The sequence below is a fragment of the Pocillopora verrucosa genome, chromosome 9 (genome assembly GCF_036669915.1).
Source record: "Pocillopora verrucosa isolate sample1 chromosome 9, ASM3666991v2, whole genome shotgun sequence".
Classification (NCBI taxonomy): domain Eukaryota; kingdom Metazoa; phylum Cnidaria; class Anthozoa; order Scleractinia; family Pocilloporidae; genus Pocillopora; species Pocillopora verrucosa.
Window position 1 is genome coordinate 20,201,194 of NC_089320.1, and position 11,632 is coordinate 20,212,825.

General features: G+C 37.5%; 2 protein-coding genes across 2 annotated transcripts; one reads left to right on the top strand and one right to left on the bottom strand.

Annotated features, from left to right (window-relative positions):
* The first annotated feature begins 6 nt into the window (after positions 1-6).
* On the top strand, positions 7-8,439 carry LOC131793629 (zinc finger CCHC-type and RNA-binding motif-containing protein 1). Its single transcript, XM_059111061.2, has 7 exons — positions 7-133; positions 2,107-2,198; positions 3,719-3,747; positions 3,916-4,027; positions 4,554-4,661; positions 7,044-7,135; positions 7,667-8,439. The coding sequence occupies exons 2-7, from the start codon at positions 2,115-2,117 to the stop codon at positions 7,884-7,886; spliced, it is 645 nt and encodes a 214-aa protein (XP_058967044.1). The 5' UTR covers positions 7-133; positions 2,107-2,114; the 3' UTR covers positions 7,887-8,439.
* LOC131793689 (uncharacterized) lies at positions 8,198-10,942 on the bottom strand. The gene has a single exon (XM_059111143.2). The coding sequence runs from the start codon at positions 10,432-10,434 to the stop codon at positions 9,616-9,618; it is 819 nt and encodes a 272-aa protein (XP_058967126.1). The 5' UTR covers positions 10,435-10,942; the 3' UTR covers positions 8,198-9,615.
* Positions 10,943-11,632: the final 690 nt, after the last annotated feature.

The window sequence follows — 11,632 nt, forward strand, 5'->3', positions numbered from 1 at the left end:
AAAATTTTTATGTCACGAAGACCTTACGAACATTCCACGAAGATTATCGTTTAGCACTTAAGGTTTAATCAGTTTGAAACATGGCGAGGGGCGAGGTGCGTGCTATTGAATTGAATGAAATGACTTCGAAAAGGTATGAAAAAAAATTAGAAGTACGTTTCAACACTATGAGACTATAGTTATGATTGATTTGTCAATTGATGCCTCGAAAATCGCGTCTCATCATTTAGCTACTTCGGTAAAAACTGCGGATGTAAGAAACTTCTTTTGTTGGAGCGACAGTGAGCTTATTTCAATAGACCCACATTTATTCGGTAAAATTTCCGCACAGCCCCATCCTACATTATGCATTTAGTTCTAGAACAGAGAAAACAATGACAAAAACAATACATTTCCATCGGGAAAACAGATTTGTTTTACAACAGTAAGGGGCTGTGCGGAAACTTTACCTTCGTTTGTTTCATTCGATATTTCCCGATATTCGTTGTAGAAACTTGAAGCACCGAGCCATTATTGTTCAGTTTTATTGTTTGCTTATTGGAATGAAACGTCTGATGTCTCAGCTTAATTTTAAAGAAGCTATTTCACGTTGCGAGTTAGCACGTAGAGTTCATCCGGGGTAATGAAGGTGTATTAAAATGCATTTCGTCATACAGAGGGAAATAATGCCATCTTTACGATGAAAAGAAAAATTACCAGTTTATCAAATCGCTGTTGTTCCCAATCTTAAAGGCCAACAATCTCGAGTTACTTTTTTGTCATGCACTGCTGTATATGATGCTAGGTACTGTAATTACAATTTTAACTTGTTGAAAATTTGTGTTCTGGTGGTGTCCTGAGAATCTCAATCAATTCCAGGGCTTTATCTCTCAACAAAAACAGAACCTGAAGATTATACGAAGCCCATCAGAAGCATCAAATGAGAAAAGAAGCTAAATCTTACATTTTCATCAAATTTAAAGAACACAAACATATATAACTGTATTGCATAGAGGACAGTTTCATTCATAAATATCCTAAAAATAAATTTAAAAATTCAGAATACAAATTAGAGTAAAAATCTTTTACAAGAAAGCCACCTTAGGAGTTTGATACCATCAACAAATTTCTTTCTGGACAATCCAAAAAAGATAAAACTGGGCAAGGTCCATTCAGAGGAAAAACACATTGGTATTGAGGTGAAAAACAGTGTATTTCAATAAAATTTGCCTTTTTAGTTTGTCAAGTGGTAAAATGAGACAGATGGAAAATAGCTGATAGTAATTTGCATCATTTCATTACCAATGAATTGAGGAATATTATATAACAAAGAAGCCAAGAGTGGTTGTGAAGAATCCTAAAACTGACCAATGCATCCTTGAATCAAGTAAAGATGTGTATAGGAAAAATTCCTCCTTTCGGAATTTGTTTTTGAAATATTTTTTCTGAACCTTTCGTTCTATGCAAAAAGAAAACTCTTCTGAAGCAGGCATCTGAAATCCTCCTTTATACTCTTAAGCTTGCACAACCAAACAAAGACTTGGAGACTTAAAACTGTAGAATCAAAGTATCCGTAAGATATTCACAGCATCACAAAGTGAGTCAAATGTTATACCTCCTGACATTTGCAACATTTTAGGATTAAATGGATTGCTTGAAACCTGATGGGAATGACTGCCAATGATCCATTGGTGTTGCTAGAAGTTTCTCAATTTTTACTGCACTTGCACAAGTAGTGAGATAGCTCCTTTAAAATTAGGATCCTTTCTATGAATACAGAAATCATACTCAGTGTCTTCAAGAGGTTCAAACCTCAATGAGTGCTGTTACCATCTAGATTTAAAGTTAAACCTTTTACTACTGCAATAGTTTGTTGCATTAAGTTTCTAGATCATTATTCATCCAACTGCTAAAAACTGATAGAGTAACAAGCTATTGAAAAGGAAAAAGTTCAAATATTTTACTTATGGGGTGCATTTAGTATAGAATGTATGGAAAATTTTTTAGGGCCACATTGAATCCAGGAAGTTTTAACTCATCAATATGCATGCAAAGTTTCTTCATTTGATTCTGTTTTTGATTGCTGTGATACAAGAATTTTTGGAATGAAATTTTATTTTTTCTTAGTTGTTGATATGAGCGGAGGGTTAGCACCAAGCAAATCTACAGTATATGTTGGAAACTTACCTTATTCCCTCACAAACAATGACTTGCACAAGGTAATCATTTACAGCTTGGACCAAACATTTGAATAATGATAATACTAATAATAATAATAATAATAATAATAATAATATTTATATAGGATAACCCTTTCAGCGTAATAAGCGCTGGTATTAAAGGAGGTCCCATCATTAGAGTACATGAGTAAAAGTACAAAAGGTCTAAAATGGTAAAAATTCACTAAGAATTTTCACCTGGCTTAAAATATATAAAAAGAAGTATACATCTACGTATAAAACTTATCATCTAATTAAGGAAAAGGTCTCTAGTCTCACTTGAGAATTCTGTGAAGGATTCCTCTGATTTGATATGTCAAGGGAGACTGTTAAATTCTATCACACCAGTAAAATGAAAAGATCTTTTGGCAACCTCTAGGTTGACTTTTGGAACACAAATGTGTTTTTTGTTTCATTTTTTATTGTTTCATTGGAATATGATTGTTCCTTTTTAAAATTAGAATTAAAAAGTTGTTATTTTAGGTGGTGTGATCATCAAGGTGAGGGTGGCTGTTGGTTTGAATGATGTTTTGACAACCTATGGAAATAGTTATTACTTAATCAGATTTACATGAAAAGTGTAAGGTCTGCAGAATGTTCTAAGCCTTTTCTCTTCAATTGTGAACAAGACTTTCAACATTCAACTTAATAAACAACTTTAAATGATTGTTAATGATTAAAGGGATGCATGGCTGGGTAACATGACAGAGCTGAATAAAGTTTGGGCATGTGCCAGGCTTTGGCGCAGAAAATGGATTTTGAGTTGTTTGCATTTTAGATTTTCTATTCTGTTGCTTCTAGGCATTGTTTCCCTTGTGACTTTTCTTTTACAGAACAACTTCCAAAAAACTTTGTACACCCCCTAAATATTTCCAAAATTAATTTTCTCCTTAAAAACACCAGAAAGAGGAAAATGCCCTTAACAACAACATAATACTTCTGTTTTAAATGCCAGCCCTATTTTTCTCCACAAATTTTGCCAAATTTTTAACTTTGAGTGCATATTATTGTCCACGTAGCTGTGAGGTAGCATTTCATTATTCAGCTCTGTCAGATAACATACACATTGTAAGTTGGCCAGGCTAGAACTTCAAATTCTGCCATTGGACAGATTTCATAGGAGGACAAGTATGTAGATGAGGTTACCATCAGCAACTGAAATTTTATCTTTCTAGCCTCTTTATCATTTAACACAAATTGATTCCATGTTTCCATGGGTCTGTACAGTGATAGATTATGGAAGACATCAGTATTCGTTAAGAAAATAAATGACACACTCTGCTATAGCTTGTGGGCCACTTTTTTGTTCTTACCAGATTTTCATGTCATCTGTGATCTATTGTTGAACAAACTTACAGCAACATGAAATTTGTTTGTCAATTTGATCAATTGGTTTGCTCCTCTTGGATTTTTAAGGCTCACTTCCCCGACAAAACCATTCATACAATGTACTTGTTGCTTAGAGTTTCTGAAGCAGTTCTGACAATACTTTATTTTGAATGATTTTGTCTTGTTACCAGATATTTGAGAAGTATGGAAAAGTTGTGAAGTAAGTATTTAGATCTGCATGACTACAATTTATAAAATCATTAATACTGATTGAAAAAAATGAGTACTCTTTAAAGATAGTTTGTAGAATTTTGGCTTCATCCTTTGAATGCTGATTACTGTACATATGATACAAAAAGTTACATTTTTATTGTGGATTTTTTTGAAGGGTGACAATTCTTAGAGATAAGGAGACAAGAGAGAGCAAAGGAGTGGCATTTGTGTTGTTCTTGGATCGGCAGACAGCACACAAGGCAGTGGCAGCAGTCAACAAGAAACAGGTACATTATAAGCTACATGTAATTAACCTGTTGCATCTTAACATTAGTATGCATATTCTCCATGTGGTTCTCTATACATTTCCTTAGGCACTGAAAGTGAGAATTTGGTTTACAATCACAAGCTTCTTTAGTTTGTGATCAATTCCCTTTATTCGCATGACCTTAATGTTTGATTCAGGTGATATTGTATGGAGAAATGTGATGTTAGTCTCTCTAAGGCTGAGGTTGGAATACAAATTGTTTATGTCTCACTGCCAGCTTATTACTTTATCAAGTGCAAAGCTAGTAGTAAGACCCTTTACATGTACATCATAAGAGCTGTTCACTTGTTTGTGTCATTGTGAATGGTCACTTTCTGATAAAAATTTAAGTGCACTGATGTAGAGATCTACATACTTTAGTTTTTCATTTGTTGTACAGTAAACAAGAAGATTGGGTGGTGTTTGCACCTGTTATCAAAACTGCTATTTTCTGACATTGTTGTTTGAGTTTTTAATGTATGTAAGAGAATGGTTTTCTTCTGCAGATGTTTGGTCGCACAATAAAATGCTCCATCGCAAATGACAATGGACGGGCCACAGAGTTCATTAGAAGAAAGAACTACCCAGACAAGTCACACTGCTATGAATGTGGGGTGAGGTTACTTTTGCAACAATAAAAACAATTCTGAATATCTTTTAGAAGATTTTGATGATGATGAATTAGGGCAGCCTTGATGGCTTACTTTAGGATGCAGAAGTGATGGAAAACTGTATTTAGGCAACTTGTCACAGGCAATCAAGAGAGTACTTATTTTAACTTTAAAACATCCTCTAATTTTTAAGAATGAAGATATCCTTTTTCACCATGATCATTTTTGTAAAATGTGGTAAACATTTCAGACATTTCTTAATCATTCAACTGAAAAAAATGGTTGAATTCTGTAGTTGTTGGTGTTTGCAAACTGTATGAACTTAGGGCTTTTGTGCCGTACCAAACCAAATCTTGGATGCGACACAGGAATTTCTCTGTAGTATTTCTTTCCATGTCAGGTCCCAACTTGAAAATTGTTTTCAGGTTAGGAGCCTGGTATAGAAAGAGATGCATCTTGCTCAATTTGTACTGCTCTGAAACCACTACAAATCTCCCTTGGGGATTGATGATAGAGATGGCATCTATAAGAGATAGGTGTTGCATAGATAAATTTCTGATAGATTGTATGTATTAGTGAATGTGGTGAAAATGTGCAAACGTTTATTTATCATACAATAGACAATAATGGCTGAATTCTTTAGTTGTGATGATTGTAGGTATCTGTGAACTGCATGAGCTGAGTGCTTTTGCACAGTGCAAAACTAAAACAGCTGTGAAAATTTAAGACTTGAACTATGGATGTCTTTGTGTTATTTCTTCATATGCCAGGTCCTAGCTTGAAAATTGTGTTCAGGTTAGGAGCATGGTATAGAAAGAGATGCACCTTGTTCAATTTATTTGATACTGCACTTGCACCATTTCATTTATTCCCATGAATATTGATGGAGAGATAGCTTATAATTAAATGTAACCCAGACAGATTTCTGAAATATTCTTTGTATCTCTCAATTGTGGTGATAATGTTTAATTATTTTTTTTCCTTAAAATAGAAAATAATTGCTTAAAGGTTTTTTTGCTCTTTTCAAAACTATAACATCTGAAATTTAGGACGTGACTAAGGAATTTCTCTGTGGTCTTCTTTCTATGCCAGGTCCTAACTTGAAAATTATTTTCAGGTTATGAGCGTGGTATGAAAAGAGATGCACATTAATTGATGTATACTGCACTTGAACTAATGCGTTTTCCCCTAAAATATTGATGATAGACATAGCATGTAGAAATCTTTGCGCGGATGTCTCTTTAAAACATGTACCTCCGTACATGTAACAGCCGAATGTGCTGAAATTATTCAAATATTTCTCACCAAACCCGAGACAACAGTTGAAATTTTTAGTTGTTGTTGTTCGCGAACTGTGATAACTGAGCGCTTTTGCTGGGTGTGAAACTAGAAAATCTTTGCAATTCTAGGACTCGATGCAAGTTGGAAATTACTTTCAAAGAACATGCCCCAGCCAGAGATTGGTTCTTCGACGCTTACAACAAACTAATTGAACAATCAGCACTATCTCTGTAAATGTAACATCTTGTATTGCCCTTGAATCTTGAATTTATGGGTTAAAGAAAAGATTGTTATCAGGAAAGAGTATCGTTCGGCTTCATATGGCAGGGTTTAGTATTGTACACAGCCGAGTTATATCAGTGCTTTTACAGGTAAATCACATCGATAGCGCGCTTTGTTCCAGCAATTTTACATTAACACAAAGTTCTCAAACGTAAGTGAAGGCGCATGAGGGAATGAAGTCGGTGTGTTATTACCTACGATCTTTGAAAATGGAAACACTATAAAAGTTATGTCATAGTAAGGCGTTAACAAACTAGTGTGTAAATGACATGTATATCTTTAATCTTGCTGATGAAAGGCTTTGCACGATATTCTTAGTTTTAGCCGATTACAGAGCAAAGCTGAATATTTGCTAAGACCGAAAAAAATGGCTCAAGGGAAAGAGATCAATGGAAAAGAATGTTGGCTTCTATTTCACCAAATAAAGATTTACCGATTCATCAAGATTTAGATGACTCAAGTGCAATTCATAAGCCTTTTGTTTGCTCTCATTTCTTACAGTTACATATTCACACCATTATCTTGGATATTGCCTCTATGGTCGCGATTCGATACGGGTGACTGATCTTCACGAAATGAAGCTAGCTCCGGAGGTTTTCGTGAAAACTAAAAAAGGAGAGAAGCGGGAGAATTTTTACGTCTTTCTTAAAGTTTCTCTTCTCCTAGTCACCCTAGCGTGGACGGTAAAAGGGGATCCTTTATCAACTTTGTCTCCAGGAGTTTCTTGAGTTTTCGTGGAGATTTTCTTTTATTCATGCTAGTTTACAACTACGAGTAATCCACTAACTTCTTTAACGATCTGGTGTTCCTTTCTTTAAACAGGAATATGGACATTTAAGTTACCAGTGTCCAAAAAACATGCTCGGAGATAGAGAGCCTCCCCTAAAAAAGCAAAAGAAGAGGAAGAAGCAAGAGTAGGCTGATCACTTTTTCAGTTTTGAGTAGAGAGTTTACCTGTAGTGCACCTACGTTGGACTAAGAAAAATCTTAGTCTCCCTAGGGATTCGAACCACCGACAATTTCGCGGTCGAATGCTCTACTATAGAGCCGCAGAGAACTCGATAGGCTTTCTAGTCTCTCAGTCAGTAGACACCAGCCAAAAGTGGGTGTGCGGAAATTGAGTTCGCGAAATGAGAGCGTGGATCCCGCAACTGCTTAGCATTTTTGCCAGATTTTCGCGTCTCCACTTACTGAGAGTTGCACAGGCTGGCTCACATGTGTCAAGCTCCAAATGTACCATCTTTCCCAATACATTTACACACAAAGCTTTAGTCAAACGTGACCCTAGCAAGACGTGAGCAGGACTCTCAACACCTCAAGTTATACGTTTAATTTTTTGATGTGTAGTTCTAACTTTCTGTAGGTCGTCCAGACGACTCCAACAGCGTTTGGTTCTGTTCTGCTAAAATTTGATGATCAAAATTGTAATTGTATTTTATTTATAGCGATGACTATGAAGAAGATGAAGACGAGGAAGAAGAAGAAGAAGATGCTGGTGAAGACCCCTACGAGTTCAGCTTGAGTGCTGTTATCGACGAGTGCGCTAGAATGGCTTCTAAAGATGAACCATCCAATCAGAGTAGTACTTCTACCGGAGGCGGCAGCGCTAAAAAGCGCAAAATTGTACAGAGTTCTTATTTCAGTGACGAAGAGGACGAGGATTAGAAACAACCTTCTCCTTACTTCCTCACAAATCATTACTTCAGACTAAAAAGAAACTCAAGATGTCGAATTGGAAGCAAGAAGGTTATTCTACGCCAACGCTACTAAGGAGTGATGGACATCTTCCTGTGGTCACCTGTAATACTAGAGGAATCCCGCCATGTTAACAGCGCGTGCAACACCGAGTGAGATGTGTCGCCAAGAAGCACTGACCCTTTCTCAGAGTACACTCGGACAGCGGAGTCACAGAAAGACTGAGCAAGGACTGCTCGCAAAGTAGTGAACATGTATCGTCATAGTTTTTCGATGCTCGAACCAATCTAAACTTATGTTCATCCTTTTTATTGCTCATCACGATTACCACAATGAGCCTTCTCTGCTTAATAATACTTTCATAAGTTTTCGCCTTGAATTCAATTTTACAACACTGTTGGATACCTAAAGGTATTTACAACTAAGTGTTGCTTGTCAGTGCATTCTTTCATTATTAAAATGTTTTTATTGCTCTTCAGGCGTCGAGCACAAGAAATAAATTAAACTGCAATAAACTGTTTAACTGAAATAACTGGTTATTTCATGCGTTGTAAAAATTGTTTAAAGGCCGTGAACACTCAGTGAGGGAGAGGATTTGAAAGTAGGGAGATCCCCTATCTGATAAGAATTTTAAGTGCATAGAAATATGCTTAGCAGAATACTAAAAGCTGAATAGAGCGATTTAGAAACATGTTCTGTGTGCTTTTGGTGATGTGATCAGTCTTAAGAATTTTCTCCTTTAGAAGCTAGGGAGCAGACGTAACACGGTTTTTCTCGGCCCGCGGGAAGATTGGAGACGAGTCGGGGGGAGGTTTGTCGTGGACCTGGCACTAATAATCAATACAAGACCGTTTGTAAACCTCGAGCCGGCTCGCTTTGCTTTTCCCGCGGGCGAGGAATAGCTCGTACCAAAGCAGTATTATTTTGGGCCTGCACGCAGGCTACCACTCCTGGTGAATGAGAGTAACCAACCGATCGATATATTATTTGTTGAACATCGTGTTAAAACTAACATCAGAAGCTCAAATACTTCCATCGTCATTTTAAGTAGGCAAGAAGTTTCAACGCACTAATCTCCGTCCTATCAGGTGCCCAGCAACGTCTCTGTCACCCCCCCACCCCCTACATACGAAGAGACATTGATGAAGATGGCTGGTTTCACAATAGCGGCTTACATGAATACAGGAATATACCATAAATTTTTTTATAATTACGAATTTTAGTTATTATTAAAGTTATCATAATTTCAGACGGGGGGGGGGGATCCATGATCATCCTTGTTAATTATCAGTTTTATGGTTTGTTTGTTTTTTGCATTCACCCAATTCCTTATCTTCAAATCCGCGAGCTATGACATGCAATATAAACCCAGGAGACAAGAGATAATAATCTCAAGCCAAGAGATCATGATCTCATTATAACACTTAATTGATGGTTTAACATGCGCGACTCTGTAGTCTCTAAGCAGGCACTCAGCAGCAAACAAAGTAAACCGATAGTAACAATATAATCTTTCCCTAACTTGCCTAGCTGATGTTTGTTTAGGCACTTGTTGGAAATTAAGATAGTAGAGCTGAAAGATTCTCCGTACTTTGATTAACTCCCTCCAAGGGCAATTTATCCTTGGTTTTAGATTGCGGTCTGTATGGCCAATAAACGGTCTTTTCGCACGCTTCCTTCCGCTCAGTATAAATTAACGCTAATCATTCTTACTCGTTGATCTATCAGAGGTTACGTCAAATATTTCCTTCAAGTCTAGAATGTCAGATGTCGAGTTCCTCTTGTGCGATCTTAAATACCGACAGCCATGCATCTGATCCTCCCACGACAAAGTCGTGTTCTTCACTTCATTATCGTCTTGAGTTCTACTCAGACTGGACTTATCGTCACCCACTCGTTTTCCTTCGCCATGAAATAACTTGTCATGTTTCGTCATTTTCTTCAAGTCCGTCTTTCTTTGTCTGTCCCCAGACATATGACCCACGGGAAGGGTCGTGCTTCGTTGACGCTGCCGTGTTAATGTCGGCCTTTCGTGGTTACTCTCGGCGTTTCGTCGAACACGAGTCGGGAAGCCATGTTCTGATAGCGGTGGAAGAGGACTCCGACCTAATTTCGGAGATCTCTGTTTCGAAATCGCCGTTGATTCCTCAATTATGCTCGGTAACTGAAGAAAATTTTGTTTCTTAGCGTTGTCCATGAGCGCACCCTGAACCTTTTTCTCTACAGTTTGGCATTCCTCCTCGGCAGTGAAAGTACAATGCGGAACGTCTTCGGGTCCGCTGTCACCATCGCTATCTGAAGAAGATTCTTCTCCAGAGCGTTGTAAATTGTAATGAATCGTTCTCCAAGTGTACCTCTCATTCAAGAGTTTCGAGATATTCGTGTAGTGTTCCTTGTCTAAGCGGCGAAGTTTCTCACTAAGCTCAGCGTTTGATTTTTGTCGAACTGCCTTGTACGTCTTCGTACTTTGTCGCGATAGTCCCTGGTCTTGGCTCGTGCAATATTTCCGTGTCGACATTTCTTCTTCGTACAATAAATCACCCTAAACTGAGATCATCCAATCCAGAATATAGTTTTGTGTCCTCACGAGTCTAAAGTTCTAACATTCCGTACAACGTAATATTTGTAAACAAAGAAAAAGTACCAAAAGTTGCTTTTCGGACTCGTTGTTTTTTTCCTCTCCTCTTCGAAATAAAGGTATTATTGTTTCATAAAGGTAAGTCCTTTTGAACAGCGTCGACCTTGTACTCAAACAGAAGCGGAGTTGTTATCATCAATTTCGCCACGCTGCGTAATTCAAGAAAGCACCTCAACGACTGCGACTCGTTCAAGTTTTGACGCCTTGAGTTGTTGAGCAAAAACAGACCAATCGTGTCAAGTAGAATTGTTTAACCATATGAACCACGATCCTCCTTACGAAGAACTACTGCAGGGAATTATGCTCTCTAAATTTGTAACTCGAAAAGGTCTAAAATGCATTGAAAACCATTTTCAAATTCTACAGCTTCCCCTTCTCCCGAAACGCCGCCAAGAAATAGTTTTAGGTGATTAGAAATTCGATGACAGATTACGATCAAGTGAAACATGAACCTAGAAAAAGTACGTCGGCTTCGTAAAGAATTATCAAAGGGATATTATTATGAGTTCGGAGATTATTCTGCACAGTTATGTCTGTCATGTCGTAATTTATAGAATGTTATTCTTTAAATTACGACACGACTGCCACGGCAGTCGTCCCGTGTGAAATTTAATGGTAAAAAAGATTCGGAGATGAGGAGAGAACTTTCATCGGCCTGCTGAGTGATAAACATTTTCAGTGACCCCCTCTGAAAGAAGAATCTTTCACGCTATACACAAGAACTCACGAAAAATATTTTGGTTCTTGCACTTCGATCTTTGAGACTCTGGCCAATTTCTGGCTGACTATCGCTACCTCGAGGGCTCGAAGGTCTGCAATTTAGAAATGCTTTCGAAACAAACACCGATAAAGAGCACTCCTAAGCTCTATAGAAATTTAAGGGACAAATCATATCCAGCTACATCACCTGCAATTCAGGGGGTCTGCGTTTCGTGATGTGCGCGCTCGCCGATTAGACATGTACACACCCCCAGTCACGCATATCAAAGCTTCATTAACACTTATCAAAGAAAAGAAGAGTCCCTCAGAAATAGAGCGTCTACCCATTAGAAGCAAAATATGATACACTGTCCAGATG